The 20,488-nt window shown below is 34.9% G+C and overlaps 1 protein-coding gene across 1 annotated transcript in view; it reads left to right on the top strand.

The window, feature by feature from the left end:
- The window catches only part of ATM (ATM serine/threonine kinase), a 143,409-nt gene that overhangs the window by 85,276 nt on the left and 37,645 nt on the right, over nucleotides 1-20,488 (top strand). Inside the window, exons 38-48 of the mRNA XM_043898421.1 lie at nucleotides 2,935-3,112; nucleotides 5,023-5,110; nucleotides 7,719-7,874; nucleotides 10,458-10,545; nucleotides 12,461-12,549; nucleotides 12,649-12,751; nucleotides 13,331-13,479; nucleotides 14,827-14,931; nucleotides 16,231-16,350; nucleotides 19,159-19,393; nucleotides 19,860-20,027. Of these exons, the coding sequence (XP_043754356.1) occupies nucleotides 2,935-3,112; nucleotides 5,023-5,110; nucleotides 7,719-7,874; nucleotides 10,458-10,545; nucleotides 12,461-12,549; nucleotides 12,649-12,751; nucleotides 13,331-13,479; nucleotides 14,827-14,931; nucleotides 16,231-16,350; nucleotides 19,159-19,393; nucleotides 19,860-20,027 (1,479 nt within the window). The remainder of the gene's footprint in view (nucleotides 1-2,934; nucleotides 3,113-5,022; nucleotides 5,111-7,718; nucleotides 7,875-10,457; nucleotides 10,546-12,460; nucleotides 12,550-12,648; nucleotides 12,752-13,330; nucleotides 13,480-14,826; nucleotides 14,932-16,230; nucleotides 16,351-19,158; nucleotides 19,394-19,859; nucleotides 20,028-20,488) is intronic.

The raw sequence follows: 20,488 nt of genomic DNA on the forward strand, positions 1-20,488 counted from the left end.
GTTTGTCTTTTCATTTTGTTTATGGTTTCCTTTGCTGTGCAAAAGCTTCTAAGTTTAATTAGGTCCCCTTTGTTTATTTTTATTTTCATTGCTTTAGCAGGTGAATCAAAAAATACTTTAATGTGATTTATGTCAGAGAGTGTTCTGCCTATGTTTTCCTCTACAGTTTTATAGTACCTGGCCTTACATTTAGGTCTTTAATCCATTTTGAGTTTATTTTTGTGGATGGTGTTAACAAGTGTTCCAATTTCATTCTTTTACATGTAGTTGTCCAGTTTTCCCAGTACCACTTATTAAAGAGACTGTCTTTTCTCCATTGTATATTCTTGCCTCCTTTGTCATAGATTAGGTGACCGTATGTGCATGGCATTGTCTCTGGGTTTTCCATCCTGTACCGTTGATGTATATTTCTGTTTCTGCCAGTATCGAATTGTCTTGACTACTGTAGCTTTGTAGTATATTATGAAGTCAGGAATCCCGTTTCCTCCAGCTCCATTTTTCTTTCTCAAGATTGCCTTGGCTGTTCAGGGTCTTTTGTCTCTCCATAGAAACTGTAAAATTCTTTCTTCTAGATCTGGTTAAATGACATTGGTCGTTTAATAGGGTTGCATTGAATCTGTAGATTGCATTGGGTAGATACAGTGATTTTCACAACATTGATTCTTCCAATCCAGGAATCTTTCCATCTATTTGTTTCATCTTTGATTTCTTTCATCAGTGTTTTATAGTTTACTGAGTACAGGCCTTTTGCCTTCTAGGTAGGTATATTCCTAGGTATTCTATTCTTTTTTTTTTTTCCCTTGGTCACTCTATGAGGCTTGCGAGTTCCCCAACTAGGGTTTGAACCCATGTCCCCTGCGTTGGGAGGCATTGGACCACCAGGGAAATCCTATTTTATTTTTTTAATGCAGTGGTACATGGGACTTTTTTGATTTCTCTTTCTGGTCTTTCATTGTTAGTAAATAGGAATGCAAGAGATTTCTGTGTATTAACTTTTTATCTTGAAACTTTACCAAATTCATTGAATAACTCTAGAAGCTTCTGGTAGCACATTTAGGGTTTTCTATGTATAGTATCATGTCATCTGCAAACAAGGACTGTTTCACCTCTTCTTTTCCAATTTGGATTTCTTTTATTTCTTTTTTTTCTCTGATTGCCATGGCTAGGACTTCCAAAACTATGCTGAATAAAAATGGTGAGAGTGGACATCCTCGTCTTGTTTCTGATCTTAGAGAAAATGTTTTCAGTTTTTCACCATTGAGTGTAATGTTAGTTTTGGTTTTGTCTTACATGGCCTTTATTAAGTTGAGGTAGGTTCCCTCTCTTCCTGCTTTGTGGAGAGTTTTTTTATTTTCCTTAAATCATAAATGGATGTCAAAAGCTTTTTCTGCATCAAATCTGTGACATGCTTTCTTTGTTATCGTTGTTCAGTCACTGAGTCAGTTCTTTGCAACCCCATGAGCTGCAACACGCCAGTCTTCCCTGTTTTTCACTGTCTGCTGCAGTTTGCTCAAACTCATGTCCATTGAGTTGATGATGCCATGCAACCATCTCATCCTCTGTCCCTCCTTCTCCTCCTGCCCTCAATCTTTCCCGGTAACAAGGTCTTTTCTAATGAGTTGACTCTTCACATCAGATGGCCAAAGTATTGGTGCTTCATCTTTAGCATCAGTATTTCAAATCGATATTTGGGGTTGATTTCCTTTAGGGTTGACTGTTTTAATCTCCTTGCTATCTAAGGGTCTCTCCAGAGACTACTCCAGCATCACAATTTGAAAACATCAATTTTTTGGTGTTCAGACTTCCTTATGGTCCAACTCTTGCTTTGATTGTATGGACCTTTGTCAGCAAAGTGATGTCTCTGCTTTTTAATATGCTGTCTAGGTTTTTCATAGCTTTTCTTTCAAAGGGCAGGCGTCTTTTAATTTCATGACTGCAATCACTGATGCAGTGGGAGCCAAAGAAAATAAAGTCTGTCACAGTTTCCATTTTTTCCCCATCTGTTTGCCATGAAGTGATAGGACTGGATACCATGATTTTTTCCCATTCTATTGTTTTCCTCTATTTCTTTGCATTGATCACTGAGGAAGGCTTTCTTATCTCTTCTTGCTATTCTTGAAATTCTTCATTCAGATGGGTATATCTTTCCTTTTCTCCTTTGCCTTTTGCTTGTCTTCTTTTCTCAGCTATTTGTAAGACCTCCTCAGATAACCATTTTGCCTATTTCCATTTCTTTTTCTTGGAGGTGGTTTTGATCACTGCCTCCTGTACAATGTCACGAGCCTCTGTCCATAGTTCTTCAGGCACAGTGTCTATCAGATCTAATCTCTTGAATCTATTTGTCACTCCCACTGTATAATCACAATGCATTTGATTTAGGTCATACCTGAATGGCCTAGTGTTTTTCCCTACCTTTTTCAATTTAAGTCTGAGTTTTGCAATAAGGAGTTCATGATCTAAGTCACAGTCAGCTCCAAAATTAGTGTTTATTAAAACTGTAAACTTTTAAACATGACTGTTAGAGCTCTTCATTCTATGTAGAAAAAGTGCTAAAATCCTATTTTCAGCTTTTTTTCCTTAAATTTTGATCCTCATTTTCCCCTTTGTCAAATGTGTTATTAGTAACACTTTTCATGTATCAAATATTTTTTACAATAGTCACATAGTAATTTTATTTGTAAGCAATATCCTATTTCATTATATGCAAATAGCCTCGACTGGAAATGAACTATTTCAGTGTAAGATATATGTTCTATATAGATATTTTAGGTTAGTTTGATCAAAAAAAAACCAACACTATCTGGTACATATGTTTTTTTGTAAATTTTTTAGTAGTATATAGAGTTCGTGACTTATGTCATTAACAGAGAATGAATATTTTAAGTAAAATGTTTTTACTCAAAACTATTGACTGGATATGTTTGTATATTTTAGGTGAAAACTGACTTTTGTCAGACTGTGCTTCCATTCTTGATTCATGATATTTTACTACAAGATACAGATGAATCATGGAGAAATCTCCTTTCTACACACATTCAGGGATTTTTCACTAGCTGTTTCAAACACTCTTCACAAACAAGCCGATCCACAACCCCTGCAACTTTGGATTCAGGTATTCTTTTAAATTTCTCAACTTTATACTGTTAAAGTCTCGGTTCTAGAGAAAGATATTGTTTGAGTCCCATCAAGGCACTTTGTAGGCTTAATCTCATAACCTCTAAACATCTATTCTGCCATCTGTAAAATGGAGATAAAAATTGTAACAAGTTTTTGACGAAATATTGTGTGTAAAACACCTAGAATAATACTTAATGCATAGTACCCTCTCATTAAATATAGACTAATATTAATGGAGCAATTGATTGAGTCTTTAGTGCATATTAAACGCTGTGCTTGTTGCTGGCAGAATTACTCATAATTCTGTGATCTGGGATTACTACAGTTAACATTTCACATATACATTAGTTTTTTAAAAGAAAAATTGGACTATGTTTTACTTAAACTTTTATAACTTACCCTCCTTCCATGCTCTTGTATAAGAAGTATTTCCCATGCTGAGAGCTTATTGCAGGAGAAGTTAAACCAAGAATTGAATACACATGGGCTTACTTGGTGGCTCAGTGGTAAAGAATCTGCCTGCCAATGCAGGAGATGTGAATTCGTATCCCTGGGTTGGGAAGATTCCCTGGAAAAGCAAATGGCAACCCACTCCAGTATTTTTGCCTGGTAAATTTTATGGAGAGAGGAGCCTGGTGGGCTGTAGTTCACGGTGTCGCAAAAGAGTCAGACATGACTTAGCAACTAAACAATAACATCAATACATTGTTGAGGGCTCATTGTTGGTCAGTTTTTCAAACCTAAATTTGAGAAAAGGAAAAGATTTATAGATATGTGATGTTAACTTACAGATTAATATGTCCTGAATATGTATTATTAATGTATTTTATGTACAAACATAAACCTAGGTACAAATTCACATACTGTACTTCAAGACCAGTACAGTTGACTAAGACTTTTTTTCATCTTTGTCAGTTGTTTATGCATGTTTGTGCTGTAGGCTTTCAAACATAAAACCAGCCAGTTTTATTTTATGCCAGTATTTTTATTGTTGTAAATGAAAGTTTAAATTTCACATGTAAAATCTACTATTGAAAAGGAAAGCATATAGATGTCTATCAAATGGTTTCTTTTCTGATGTCTATAAGTCTCACTGCCTCCATTTGAATGTCCTGTGTACATCTCAAATTCAGCTGTCCAAAGGTAAATTTATCATCTTCACCTCCATCCTCTAGCCTCCTCCTTTCAATAAGGAGCATGCAGTAGTTTAAGCCTGAAACCTTTTTCACATGTCTCATTTGATCACCAAATCCTGGGAGTCCTGTGTTATAAGTAACATTAGTCCGTCTATGTTTCTCTGTCTGCAGCTGCTTTCCAGCGCTGTGGTTCAGTACAGTGAAATCTTTCAGTAAATTCTCCATGTTCATTCTTGTTTCAGCCATCTTACTGTTGTCTGGAACACTATTCTTTCTTCCTCTCCAAATGAAACATTGGTTTTTCGGACACCATTCTCTTCTGTGAAACGCTTCTTGTTCAGAGTTCTTTTTTTATATGCCTCTCTGATATTTTAAACTTTCTCTATCATAGCACACATCACAGTGTGTTGAGTCTCTTAGGCTAGTCATTGAGTTCCATTTGGTGAGAAATAGTCTTTCTTACACCATTGTATACTGAGCACCTACCTAGTACATTAAAAAGTCCTATGTAAATAGTTACTAAATCAATGAATTAGTCCTCTTCAGAAATAAAATATAAATTACAGTTAAATTCTTAATTTTATTAAGCATAATAGTTTCTTTTAAAAGAAAAAGAAATGTTATTAAATTCCATTTGTTGATTCATATTTATTAAGAGCCTGTTTTGTGCTAGAACCTTATATTGTAGAGGAAGACAATCCCAGACAACAGGAAGAGGACTCCTAAGCACATCTGTCTGGGACTGATAGGACATCTCTTTCTTTGTCAGAGTCAGAAAACTTATTCCGATGCCATGTGGATAAAAAATCACAAAGAACAATGCTTGCTGTTGTGGACTACTTGAGGAGACAAAAGAGGTAAGTGACTACTGGTTCTTGAGTTTGGGTATTTAGAAGTGTAACTTGTTATTGCTGACTGAATTTTAACATGATTATTTGAGGTTGCTGTATTTAATATATGTGATGCTTATATCCCCTTGAAATAATCCATATTCAGGGTGGAGCTTTGGTGAAATCAATGTCAGGAACTCTCAATACTTTTTTTAAGTGAAGTATAGTTTATTTGTAATATTGTGCTAGTTTCTGTTGTTCAGCAAAGTGATTCAGTTATATATATGTATTTTTTTTCAGATTATTTTCCATTATAGGTTATTACAACATAAATTACAAGACTTTGAATACTGTAGGAACTCTGAATTCGTGGAGAAGGAAGTGGCAACCCTCTCCAGTATTCTTGCCTGGAGAATCCCATGGACAGAGGAGCCTGGCAGGCGACTGTCCTTGTGGTCACAAAGAGTCAGACACAGCTGAGCGACTGAGCACTGAATTTTAGCCCTAACTATGATAGTAACAGTGTTATCTTTGCTAAATCATTCAGTCTTTGGGGGCTTTAGTTAATTTCATTTATAGTAATGGAAAAGGAATAGTGATTTTCCAGGTTACTTTTAGTTGCATTGCTCCTCTTTTAACTCTTTTCTTTACTTTTGTCTCAGTAGTAGTTAGAGTTATGTAAAAAAGTTCCTTTATTTATCTCATTTTGAAGCACAAGTTTCTTTACTTTGTCACATGGTCCTCAAAATCTGTGGTTCTATATAGTGATACTGCCTATAGCAGTGTTTATTTTCTTGATTCTGAAAAATTGCTTTATAATTCAGTATTTTTGTTCCTATTATTTTTTTTTGAGATGTTTAACAGTGAGTACAGGAATTGATAGAGAGGATGGTCAACAGATTTTTACTGCTCCAGAGTTGACCAGAACTTTAAAGAAATCATATAGTAGGCCTAGAACTTGCATAGGTAGGCATTGATGTCTCGTTGGTTTGTACGGTGGTAGTGGCAGTGACTGACAAAGAATGGGAGGGAATGGTGGGAGAAAAATAAAAAATCGTAGTGGAATTTGGAAAAATTTTTTGACCTAAATGTGTTTACATCTTAAAAATTTACTCCTCTGTATCCTCATCCTTTCCATCTCATGCTTAGAAAAAGAAGTGTTAGGCCTTTCGGTGTCTGTGTTTCTGGTTAGAAAGTTACTGATTCACTATATTGTTTTATATTGAATCCTCTTGTGAGAAACCCCATTCAAAACTGTAACTGGCAGCATATCTTTTCTCAGTGTTGGGAGGCAGTTTCACCTCTGAATTATTCATTTTTTGTTTACCATTGAGTTACAGTATCATTTACTTTGGTTAGCCTTCAAGAAGATAAAATATCTCAATATTAAATTTTTATTCTAAATAAGGCCTTAAAGAAGATTCCTTGAGATAATATGGCTAGGACATAGAATAAAGAGTAAGAACTTGAGTTCAGGTTCGTGTTTCTCAGAATCAGTTCAGTTCAGTCGCTCAGTCGTGTCCGACTTTTTGCGACCCCATGGACTATAGCATGCCAGGCCTCCCTGTCCGTCACCAACTCCCAGAGTTTACTCAAACTCATGTCCATTGAATTGGTGATGCCATTCAACCATCTCATCCTCTGTCGTCCCCTTCTCCTCTCACCTTCAATCTTTCCCAGCATCAGGGTCTTTTCAAATGAGTCAGCTCTTCGCATCAGGTGGCCAAAGTATTGGAGTTTTCAGCTTCAACATCAGTCCTTCCAATGAACACTCAGGACTGATTTCCTTTAGGATGGACTGGTTTCTCAGAATAGCTATAGTTAAGTCTTGGCTATGTGATAGGCACTTTATTCATCAGCTTTGTAAGTATTATTTACTCAGTACAGCTGTTCTCTGAGGTATATATTGTTACCTGGTTTTGCAAATGAAGAAACTGAGGCTTAAGAAGTTAAGTTGCCAAAATTCATACAGCTTGTAGAAGGTAATCCAGCTGGATTTGAGTTAGCTAGAGTTTCCTGCTTTAATACCAATTTTCTTAACTACTGCCTCGTCACATCTCTATAAAATTGTCTTGAGAAAGATAATGTCGTCCCTTCCAGTTACGGCCTACTGTTATCACAGTGGAAGATTTTTGTTAAATAACCTCAACCTAGGCAATTAGCTCAGAAGAAAATTAACTGCAATAGGAAAAACATATAAATGTGTCTTAGAAGAAACACTATTTTCGTTAAATTGATCATTTAAAAACACTTGTGTATGTATTTTTAGTTATTCTGTATAGCCTATTCGTAGCCTGTGGTCCATGGATCCCTCGGTGGGGGGCAAGTATGAACCTCAGATTTTTATGCGATGATGGTCCATAGCTTTTATCAGATTTTCTAATAGGTATGTGATCCAAAAAGAGTGCTGGAACTCTTTAGCTATGTTATCTCAGGTGTTTATTGTTATATATTGGGGATATGTGGTTTTTGGTTATTTGAATGTAATTTTCTTTTTAACTAGCACTGACTACCATCGTATTCTATATCAATATACTTTTGGTACGTAAGTTAAAGAAATGGATGTAAAAAAAAATTTTTTTTTAATTAAGAAAAGAAAGAAATGGACGTAACTAGATTTAAATGTTTTCTTTAGACCCTCTTCAGGAACAGTTTTTGATGATGCTTTCTGGCTGGAGTTGAATTACCTAGAGGTTGCCAAAGTAGCTCAGTCTTGTGCCGCTCATTTTACAGCATTGCTATATGCAGAAATCTATGCAGATAAGAAGAACTTGGATGATCAAGAGAAAAGGTAACGGGATTTGGAAGTTCTGGTTTATAAAATTGGTGTCGACATTGTTTCATTAAAGGTATATATTAAAGATGTGTTTTGCTTCCACTCTCCCATTTAAAAGGTATTTTAAATAAACACTTTCTACCTTTTAAGGAGAAATGATAATAAAAGTATGTTAAAGAAATAAGCAGTTCTACCCTGAACTAGAGATGTTTATTACCCAATAATTATAAAAATTACACAGATAACAAACTTCTGGAGAACAGAGATCATCCTTATTTTTCTCTGTATTCCCCATAGTAACTAGCATTGGGAACTTTATATAAGTGATCAATAATTATTTTTCAGATGGTTGAATGAGTCCCTAATTTTAGATTAAGTTTACCCTTGTTCCCTCAGTTTATTCAAGATCCATTTTACTTATTGACTAGAAGTTATGTAACCTGATTGCTTTCTGTGACTAAATCGCTTTCATTGTTTTGGTGTCTACCTGGATTCCTACTTCTTTACTCTGCTTTTCCTCTGAGTTAGAACTCTCATAAGAGTTTAACAGGTGTAATCTTAGAGAAAAGGAAAAAATAGCCAAGAAAGTTGAAGAGTGAAAAATACAGTTTACTGTCCCAATGGCCTTCCTCAAATCTTTGTTCATTTGAAATAGCTTAGTGTTTATTTTTTAATTAATTAATTAGTTTCTAATTGGAGATTAATTGCTCTACAGTAAATATTTATTTTTATAGTTAGCCTCACTTTCCAACCATGAAATCACTCATACTACAAAATTGAAATAGCAAAGAAGTGTTATATTGATGCATTTCTTATGCTTGCTACCTATAATTTCTACTTTGGATTGTCATTAAGCTGAAAGTAGTATGGTTTTTGGATTGTGGAAAACCAGGCACCAGAGTTCAGATCCTAGTTCAGATATGATTAATTTAGTAGACTTTGGACTAGTTTGCTTAATGCTCTCATTTGTTTTAATTTCTCCTTTTCAATTAAAACCTGTTAAAAATCTACAGTGTAGTCAGTATACCCCTATGTATCAGTATACTTACCAACTGTAGCTTAATAGCATTGGAATGTAATTTCTAGATTTTATTAAAATACCCCCCAAAATCGACAGTGTGTAGATCATGTGTATAATGTGTAATTGACATGTTTGTGAACACTTAAGACTCTACTTTGTACAAAGACAAGTAAAATGACTAAGAAATTGATTTTTGACTACTTTAGGTCTTAAAAATTTGGTAGAAACCCTGCTTACTTTGTAGTAATTTTAATCTGAGTGCACCTCAGTATCTTGGTTCCATAGAATAATATATTTTACTAATCAGTGGTGAGTAACAGTTCTTATCTGAGTATAAATAAAAGCTCTTTTAATTTGAGAATAAGTGATTATATAGAATGTGGCAAATTTTTGCAGAATTGCTTGTTTAACGATCAAAAGTGCCTGGATTTTATTTTGGTTAGCTTTAGGGGAGAAGTGCGTCATAAATGGGACTTGCTGTTTGCTTTGACAATATGATTTTTTTTTTCAAATGCCTAATGGACAGGGGAGAGCAAACAGACATGAGGTGTATAGAAAGGGTGGTGGTGGTTTAGTCGCCAAGTCGTGTCCAACTCTTGCAACCCCATGGACTGTAGCTTGCCAGGCTCCTCTGTCCATGGGATTCTCCAGGCAAGAATACTGGAGTGGGTTGCCATAGAAAGGGTAGGGAATGCTGATTTTCTTCAGTGACTCAGGTGAACTGAGACTTTGGTAAATCTAAAGTGATCAGGAAAAGTATAAAAGCAAAATACAAATCAACAGTTTACAAACACTATCAGATCAAAAAAATGAATTGTTCTCTTAGGTTTCCTATTCAAGTTAGTTAATATCAAAATGTAGACAAATCTGAATTCTAATTCTGTCACTTATTACCTGTGGTCCTACCGGTCCACTTCCTTTTCAACACTTAATATTAGATTTCTTAATTTTGCCAAATTATCAAATGTTAAGTGGTATCTCAGGTGTGGTCTTAATTTGCATGCCTGTGTTTATTAATGAGGTTAAGTAAGTAAGTGTTAAGTCGCTCCTTTGTGTCTGACTCTTTTGAACTTCGTGGACTATAGCCTGCCAGGCTCCTCAGTCTGTGGAATTTTCCAGGCAAGAATACTGGTGTGTGTAGTCATTCTCTTCTCCAGGAGGTCTTCCCGACCCAGGGATCAAAACCCAGGTCTCCCACATTGCTGGCAGATTCTCCCCTCTGAGCCACTAGGGAAGCCCCAGTGAGGTTAAACTTCAGGTAAAATCACTGACAGACCATTTAGGAATTGAACTGAAAGGGCTTCTGCTCTATTTTTAAGCTCTGTAAAAATAAGCATATTTTGGCATATAGCTTTTCCATAAGTGAGACTGTGGTTAAAATGCAATTCTCATTCAAAGACCTAATACTCTCAAATTCCTTTTCTGTTCTAGGCTTGGTATTGTTTTCAAGTATAAATGGTTCATTATATTTTATTTGTAACCTTTGTTAGTTTTTTCTTTCAAAGTTTATGGTATACATATTAGCAAGCCTCAAAATAGTATATTCCCGTTAAAAGACATGCTCTTGTGACAAACAGAAATCTTACATTTGAAGAAGAGAGCCAAAGTACAACTATTTCCAGTTTGAGTGAAAAAAGTAAGGAAGAAACTGGGATAAGTTTACAGGTATATATTATAGACTTTATTATAAATGTTAATATTTGTTTTACACTTTGGACTATTGTTTTGTTAAAAAGACTATATAGATTTGAACTGTCATTTGATTTTCAAACTGAAGTTACTTTTTGGACCGTCATATGCGTTAAATTCATGGTTTGAAGCTTAGGCCTTGGATTAGGCAAATGAGTTCTATCCTTATTCAACCACTTAGTTGTATAATCTTCCAGAAATTACTTAATCGTTTCAACTTTGAGTTCCTTTATCAGAAAGATGAAAGTACAACCACCTGTCTCATAGGGTGAATTATACCATATATTTTTCTGCTACAGTGCTCTGTTTATTTTCTTCATAGCACTTAACATTTATATTTTTATTTGTTTACTTGTTTATTGTATACCACATCTCAGGGCAGATTGCTTCTTCTGTAAATTTTTAAATTTAAAAGTTTAAATTTGACCCATTAAATCTGACTCTTAATTTGACCCATTCTTCCTTTAAAATGAGTTTGGTTGTCTTCAGTTTGCTTACACCTCTGATGTTCTCTTCCCTGCTTTCAGTGTGATTCCTACTTCTTAGACAAAATAGGGGACATCGATAGGAAGTGCCACCATATGACACTGTCAAACATAGAAATCTTCCTACATCTGCTCCCACTGTAATCTTTGCTTTTGTTAAAGCAGAGGAACAGTTCTCCTGCTGTCCTTTTTTCTGTGCTTTGTTTTTCAACTGTCAAGAACTTTATTTTTTTATTGTGCCATGCTTCTTCTCAATATATTCAAACATTTCAGACTCTTCTTATTAAAAACATTCTCCTTCAAACAAACACAAAATCATTTCCCTTTTCCTTATGTTCTCTTTAAGGTGATACCCTTTTTTCTCCCTTCCCATCACAGCCAAACCTTGTGAAGGAATTTCCACTGAATGGCACCTGCTAATGTCACTCATAAACTTGATGTTACTGAGTCTAGCCCTCACCTTTCATTCAACCTCTTCCTTAATGTTTCATCAACAGTTAACACCATCAACTATGCCTTACTTGAAATACGTTCTCTCTGCCTTTTTGATCCTGTTTTCCTGATTTTCTCCTTCCCTATTTTGCTAGTTTATAGTTTTATCCTCTTTTCTGAGTTTTTGGAGTATCTCCAGTGCTCCAGGTACTGTGCTTGCTTCAGGACTAAATGTTCCAACACTTGAGGGCTTGATTTCATCCTTATGAATAGAAACAATTTGATTAGAATAATAAACTTATTACAATATCAGTTTGTGTTTAGAAAATGTTTCCTGGGGCAACTACCATTAAGATAACTAAAGTGCTTGATCAGTTTTCCATGCAGTGTCATTTCTCATTGTTTTCTTTTTCCTTTGTTTCTTTCGGTTTTGTTTTCTGTTTTCATTTTTATTTTACTGAGATTATTTTAAACAGAATCAATTCTTTCCTGAGTAAATTTTATTGCAAAGTTTGAATCATCAAACCAATTCTTTATATCACATTTTGGTAATTATTACATAGTGCAACTTTGAATTTTCTTTCAAAGAAAACCTTACAACCTTTTTTTTTTTACCAAGTTCACTTTTGAAGAGTAAGACTTTACAGAACTTCATTTTCCCATGTACAGTTTTAGCTGTTGACAGGATTGTTTGCTTTTGATTTTATGGGTTTTTTTTGCATATGTTAGAAGCATCATAGGTTGGGGTTTATATCTTATCTAATTCATTAAATTGTGAGCAGTTCTTTTCAAATATTTCATAGTCATTCTGTTGTCTCAGATCAGTTTGTTGTGTTGGTAATCCATAGCTTTAGTATATATTTCAATATCATTATATTTTACCTGTATAACATGTTATATAATTTAAATTTGCTAAATTCATAAACCAATATTTTTTCCCTTCAATTTAAAAAAAAATTTTTTTCTGTTTTTAGGATCTGCTTTTAGAAATCTACAGAAGTATAGGAGAGCCAGATAGTCTTTATGGCTGTGGTGGAGGGAAAATGTTACAACCCCTTACTAGGTAAGTTGCTTTTTCATAGATAATGCTATAGTAATTCTGTTATGAAAGAAGTTACATACATACAGAACTCAAAGGCATTTAAAAACTCTTTTCTTATAGACTACGAACATATGAACATGAAGCAATGTGGGGGAAAGCCCTAGCAACATATGACCTCGAGACAGCAATCTCCTCATCAACTCGTCAGGCAGGAATAATTCAGGTACTTTTTTTTCTGCTTTAGTAAAGCGCTACTTGTGTAGTGCTCAGATTATTTCAGTATATCAGTGGACTATTTACACAGCCAGATAAACTCTAGGGCTAAGACTGAAGGTTATTTTTCTTTCACCGGGATTAAAACTCAGAAGGATACACGGGTAAATTGGACAGATGACTGACCTGGAAGATAGTATAGATTTGTTGGTCATAATCTTCTTAGCTAACAATAGAAGACATTTCTTGAACTGTATACAATGTGCCTGGTTGTGAATTAAGTCCTTTGTATGGAAAATCTCATGTAAATTATTTCTCATAGTTTGCACTAGAGTTTGTCCCAGAGGTTATCATTTCTGTTACTAATATTCCTGGCTAATATTCCTTAACCATTCTTTTATCAAATATCACAGCCCTTTGAGCTCTGTCTTGATGTTTTAGGAGGAACACACAAACAGTATTTTGGGATTTTAAGTGATACTGTGAACTACTAAAATTTTGAAAGTTACTTTTTATGTTTGATTGCTGTTTTTTGTTTCTCTAGTATTGTTATTTTTGAACTTTTTTTTTTTTTTAAACTCCTGCTCAGGCCTTGCAGAATTTGGGACTCTGCCATATTCTTTCCATCTATTTAAGAGGATTAGATCATGAAAATAAAGAGTGGTGTGCTGAACTACAGGAACTTCATTACCAAGTAGCATGGAGAAATATGCAGTGGGACCACTGCATTTCTGTCAAGTAAGAAGAATTTAGACATTTAAAATTGCCGTTTCTCTAGTTATGAACAATGAACTGTTTTTATAGTGGGAGTTGGGTTTTTATGTTTTGTGGATACTGTCAAGCTAAACGCTTGAATAGCATAGCAGTAAGCAGTTACTGTACATAGGCTTGAATTTCATTCTCTTCTCTTTCCACCTCTACCCTCATGATATTTTTGAAGAGAAATATAGACATTATTTTCTCATGAGAATCTTCTCACATATTGTTTACAGATCCAAAGAGAAAGTCAGGCATTTCCCTTCCCACTACCTGCTGCAAACATTTTATTTATTCAGCTGGCACTTTTATTGGCTGGATGGTACACAAAAGACTGTTTATTTGTGAAATAATTTATATAAAAAACTGCTAAATCAATAGCATAGGAAGATGATGACATTCGCCCACATGTAAGGTCCCCATGTGTTCTGCTAATAAAAGATTGTGTATTTATGTAAAAGTCTTTTGATGATATAAACCAAAGAATAATTAAATCACATTAATTATATGTTTAATCACTTTCATAGAAAAAAAATTTCATTAATTAGAACGTCTTTCAAATTTAGAACTGTTACATTGCTGTAAAATCAGAGGTATGCATTCATATTTTAGAAACAGTTTACTCTGTGAGCCGATTCCTACTTGCCTCTGAATCTCCGTATGCTGTTTTTCTCCTTGCATACTATATTTCAGCACATAGTCTTCTTTTTTTTTTTTTTTTCCATTAGGCCAGACTGTTTGTAACTAAAAGCCTTAAATATATATCCTCTTTTTTCTTCTCTTACCATGAAGGTGGCTACTTGTCAGACTGTAATTTAATAATGTGACATATTCAGAGAGATCTTTTCTGACCTTCCATTCTAAAGTACCCACTCAGTCATTTGTTTTGTTACCCTGTTTTACTTTTCTACATGTCCTTTGTCCTGGTATTTTTCTTCTTTATTGTCCATCTCCAAACCGGAATGTAAACTCCTTGAGAATGGGGGCCTGATCTGACTTGTTTGCCAATGGATTCACTGCATCTAGAACCTGGTGACTAGTACCTGGCACATAGTAGGTGTTCATCTAATAGATAAATGGGAATATAACATGTTTAGAGCCTGGAAAAAAAAAATCTGAGAAATTTGCTTTTTTTTCTGCTTGAAGAATTGAAAGATCCACAGGATTCTTCATGATTCTTACAAAATTTTCTAGAAATGCATTTTTTTTTAATGGAGATAATTCTAATTGTAGTTTAAAATTTCGCCTCTTGGTGAAGCTGTTTATACACACACCAGGATTCTCTGTTTTTAAATATTTTTTTTCTCTAATTTTTTAATTATTTCACAGCAAAGGAGTGGAAAGAACCAGTTACCATGAGTTGTTGTATAATGCTCTGCAGTCTCTAAGAGACAGAGAATTCTCCACTTTTTATGAAAGTCTCAAACATGCCAGGTATTGTAAAAAGAAAAAGTTATTGTGTTTGAACATTGCTTCTTTCCTGAAAACCTGAAGAATAATTTCAGTGCAAAGACTTGCCCTGGTGAAAGGATGAGGACCTGTAGGTGCGGTCAGGTTGTTTTTTGTCATTCCCTTTTCTCCCTTAAAAAAATCCCTTGTATAATTCATAATTCATACGAATCAGTGTTGAAACTCAGAATTGCAAAAGTGGGAGGAAATATTCAACAGTTAACAATTTCAGAGCTTCTCCACATCTGAGAAATGAGTGCTCAGATGAATTTTATCTTTTGCAAACATGTTTGCATAAGAATTACAAGTGTTCCTGTGTTAACAATTGTTTTCTGTATCTTCATATTTTGAGTGCTTTATATGAAAGAATTCTTTAACATACACTTGTCAGAATATATATATATATATACACACACACACACACACATACACACACACACATGTATGTGTACACACAAATGTTTATATATATATAAGCATTGTTACCTTTAAATTTTTTGTTTTAAATGTAAGAGCATTCTCATAGGTTAAGTACTTATGTAAGCTTTTTTTTTCTTGTATAATACATTTTTCTTTGCTTATGTGGTTCAAATATATGCTATCTTTAAAAATAGAATTTCCTTTTGGAACCATGATCAATTATTTATACTGAACACTGAAAAGTCTTACTGTTTCCCATCCCTTGGTTCTCTTCCTGGACAGATGTACTGAGAATTTTAATCTTGTCTCTAGTGGCTGTATGTCATTTACCTCTCTTAGCATTTAATGTTCTTTTTGTAAGATGGTGATTAATGGTTAGTACTTAAAGGCTTGGTCTGAGGCACAAATGAGATAATACACAAAAAAGAGCTTAACTATAACAGGCTAAATGAATGTAACACGTTTTTTGGTTAACAGTAGTTGTGACCTAATAAATCCTGTATTTTTTTTTACAGAAGTAATGCTTACTACCATTTAAGTGCTTATCATGTGGTGGCTACTTTGTTAGACTTTTTCTGTATGTGTTCTCTAACCTTCAAAATAATTGTGGAAGTGAAGAAAAACTTTGTTTCAGAGGAATCCAGTAATGTGCCCAAAGTTATACAGTCATTACTGGCAAAACTGGGATTTAGATCTCAGTCCATACAATTCCAAGGCTTACTTTGTTTCCAGTACCTTATGCTGGTGCTTCTGAATATTGCTATTATTAAATCAACACAGAGGTCTATAATGAGAACTCAACTTTTATCTTCTGTAAAAAAATTTTATCTTAGTTTTCAAGTGTCTTGTCTTTTCTGCTACTAGAGTTAAAGAAGTGGAAGAGTTGTGTAAGGGCAGTCTTGAGTCTGTGTATTCCCTCTACCCTACACTTAGCAGATTGCAGGCCATTGGAGAGCTTGAAAACATTGGAGAACTTTTCTCAAGGTATGTGATTCAAGTGACTCTGTATCCCAAAGCACAACCTGTTACCAAAGTGAATTTTTTTTTTCCCAAAGGGAATTTAAAAAATAAAAACTATATAGAAACCAGCCATAGGTTCCTTTCTTTTTATCACAGTGTAAGTAAGTTGACCTAATGAACTGTGACCTTGTTAAAATAAACATTTTCAAAAATACTCACTGTAAAAATTCAAGTTTTTAAATTTAACTTTGTGTTTTTCTCTTTACAACTTTCCCCTCTTCCACCCTAGATGAAATTATTTCCTCATGTTTTTTATCATAGCATATTATATATACTCCACTGTTTTAGTACTGCATTGCATTAGTGTTACTTTATGTATACTCTGCCATGCTGCACTAGACGATCCCTAAAAGTGGGACTTCTTTCTTCTTGTATCCCTAGTGCTATTTCCTGGTGACCAATTCTTAGTCAACAGTCCATGTTAATGAATATGGAGTGTTTAGGGGAGATTGCCCCTTATAATGGTGGAAAGGAAGTCATCTCACTTTGCAATATTTCTGGACCTTTCTCTGCTAGGGAATTTTAAGGAAGAAAAATTTGACAAATTGGTAACAAATACCTATGTTCTAGGATAGCAGTTCACAAAATGTAGTGTAGAGATCCTGCAGGCCCTAAGATCCATTCAGGGGTTCACGAAATTAAAACTATTGTTAAAATTATAGCAAAATCTTTTTTTTTTTTTTTTGCTTTCATTCTTTCATGAGGTATAGTGATGTTTTGGTGAGGTATCAGAGAATAGCTACAATTATTTGAAAAGACTGTTACCATATTCCTGCCTTTCCTGTATCTGTATGAGGCTAGATTTTCTTCACATTCTCCAACCAAACATCATAGCACAGCAAACTAAATGCAGAATCTGAGATGAGAATTCAAGTGTCTCCATTAAGCCAGACATCAAAGAGATTCATAGCAATGTGAAATAGTGCTCTTCTCACTAAATTTTGTGTGATATATAGTTGATTTATTTTCAAACAAATTTTAATACATGTTAGATTTTTCTCAGTTTTAGTTTCTAATAAGGTAAATATTAATAGTGAAAATGTTTAGTCACTCAGCTGTGTCTGACTCTTTGTGACCCCTTGGTCTGTAGCCTGCCAGACTCCTCTGTCCATGGAATTCTCCAGGCAAGAGTTCTGGAGTGGGTATCCATTCCCTTCCCCAGAGAATCTTTATAACGCAGGGATAGAACCCAGGTCTCCTGCATTGCAGGCAGATTCTTTACCATCTGAGCCACTATGGAAGCCCAAAATTAATAAATATAATCCTGCAAATGAAAGCTCTTTAGGAGTCTACCGTAATTTGTAAGAGTGTAAAGCAGGGGTTCCCAAACCCCGGGCTATGGCTTGTTAGGAACCAGGCTGCACAGCAGGAGGTAAGCCGGCAGGCAAGCAAGTGAAGCTTCATCTGTATTTACAACCTTTCCCCAAGGTTCGCAGGCAGCAGCCTTAGATTCTCATAGGAGCACGGACCCTACTGAACTGCACATGCAAGATATTTAGGTTGTGAGCTCTTATGAGAATCAACCCAAAAACATCCACCCCACCAGCTCCCCAGTTTGTGGGAAAATTATCTTCCACAAAACCCATCCCTGGTACCAAAAAGGGGACCTCTGGTATAAAGGATTTCCTGAGATTTGAAAATTTGAGACCTGCTGCTCTTAAGAGCATTTTGGGAGGAATTAAAGTTTTGGTTCCTGTGAATTGTGTTACTGTTTCCTTCTTTAGCAAGCAACTAAAAGAACTTTCACTTCATAGTCATCACCTTAAGGTCATCTTCTTAGTTTCCCTGCTTCATTCGTCTTGATTTCTCCCCATATAGTACACCTGAAGGGTTGGACAGTATTGCTTAATTTGAACATCTGGGAAACACTCAGCTCGTATGAGCTAATTGTGCGAGACGTATCTTCTCTTCCTTTGATAAATAATATTGGTATGTGAAACCTTTGCCAGATGCCAACATTTCCTTCACTGGATTGTGCGTTCTTTAACAGCTACAGTTTTGCAGAGTCATGCCCTGTGCCTGATGGGTACGGTAGATAATGAGTTTATTTCATTTCCTTGCTGACTGTCCTCTTTGAAGGATCATTGAAATTGGACTAGAGGTGTGGATGTTCTGAATGAGAGGCCGGAGAAATGTGTTCTTATTTCAGAAGAATATTAATTTAGAAGTGCTGCTTTTTGTGAGGTTGAAGAGTATTTTTAAGAATATCTTGAAAGTAGCATCTATAAAAATATTGAATCACTCTCCTGTATACCTGAAACTACTATAATATTGTAAATCAATTATACTTCAATTTTAAAAAAAGAAAGAAAATTTTAAAATGTTCATCATCTGTTGGGTTCTCTGCTGAACTGACCCTCAGAGATCTGACCATATTGTAGGTTCCTAAACTTTGATCCTTATTTTGGTGACTTCCCTGGTGGCTCAGATGGTAAAGCGTCTGCCTACAACGCAGAAGACCGGGGTTCAATCCCTGGGTTGGGAAGATCTCCTGGAGAAGGAAATGGCAACCCACTCCAGTACTCTTGCCTGGAAAATCCCATGGACAGGATCCTGGCAGGCTACAGTCCATGGGGTTGCAAAGAGTTGGACACGACTGAGTGACTTTACTTCACTAAACTTTGATCCTTATTTTGGTTTATTTTAGAAGTTCCAGTCATCTTGCTGCAAAAATTCCTTTAGTGTTTATTAAATCTTAAGTTTTAGAACCTGCATAATAGCACCTTTTTCTTCATTTCTGTTGCTAATGAAACCCTGTGGTTTGGCTTTCAGATCAGTAACAGATAGGCAGCCCTCTGAAGTGTACATGAAGTGGTGGAAACATTCCCAGCTTCTCAAAGACAGTGATTTTAGTTTTCAGGAGCCTATAATGGCTCTACGCACAGTCATTTTGGAGATCTTGATGGAAAAAGAAATGGAAAACTCCCAAAGAGAGTGTTTTAAGGACATTCTCACCAAGCATCTTGTAGAACTCTCTGTATTAGCCCGAACTTTCAAGAACACTCAGGTAATCAGATTTAAAACTAAGTCATCTCACTCGTTGACCTTGCCTTTTTATTACCTAGAAAATAGAAAGCATAAGTAAAAAGAAATGTCATTGAGAGACACATTGCTATTATAACATTGTATAGCATAGTTCTTTAAGATTTCCCCTTTTGGAATTAGACCTGAATTTGAGTCTTGGACAAGTCTTTCTCTAACCCTCAATTTCCTGGTTAAATAATGAGAAGCTACCTAACTTACTATATGTGTAACATTTCAGTGGTTGTATATACTGTGTATAAACACACACATAATTATATATGTCTTTATATGAAGAAAAACAGATGGGCAGATACGGGGGCTGGGGAAGGCAGTCAGAAATGCACTTAAGATAATCTTAAAAATTGTCAAATCTTTAGTGAATGGTGGTGACTGCTTTTATTAGTAGTAGTAGTTATAGTAAAAATATTTGTTTGTTATTTTCATTTCAGCTCCCTGAAAGGGCAATATTTCAAATTAAACAGTATAATTCAGCTAGTAGTGGAGTCTCTGAGTGGCAACTGGAGGAAGCACAAGTATTCTGGGCAAAAAAGGAACAGAGTCTTGCCCTGAGTATTCTCAAGCAAATGATCAAGAAGCTGGATGCCAGTTGTACAGAGGTTCACTTTTTTTTATTGGTTGAATTAGTATTTACTGTAATAAGAAAGATTACTGTGCTTTATAATATTTTAAATAAATTTTAATATAATTACTAATTTTATTAAAGCTTTGAAATTACTGATCAATGAACAAGAAATTGTAAAATGGAGTCTTGAAAATTAGTATTTGTAAAAGTTTAGACAGTGTTCATTTTTCCTTTTTACAACATTTCCATCAGTGCATCTCATCATAGATTAATTTATCCCAATGATAAGCCTTATTTTTTTTAAAACTTTCTACAGTATTCAAGGAGGGTGTGTGGGAAACAAAGATGAAATAGCTACTATAGATTTGAAATGACAAAAAAATGCAAGAGGAAATGCATAAGAGAATAAAACTTTTTTTTAAAAGGCAAGTTGAAATAATTGGGTTGTCAATCCAAAGACCCTGAAAACATCACATCTGATATTTTATCTACCAT

The sequence above is a fragment of the Cervus elaphus genome, chromosome 1 (assembly GCF_910594005.1).
Source record: "Cervus elaphus chromosome 1, mCerEla1.1, whole genome shotgun sequence".
In the NCBI taxonomy this organism is placed as follows: Eukaryota; Metazoa; Chordata; class Mammalia; order Artiodactyla; family Cervidae; genus Cervus; species Cervus elaphus.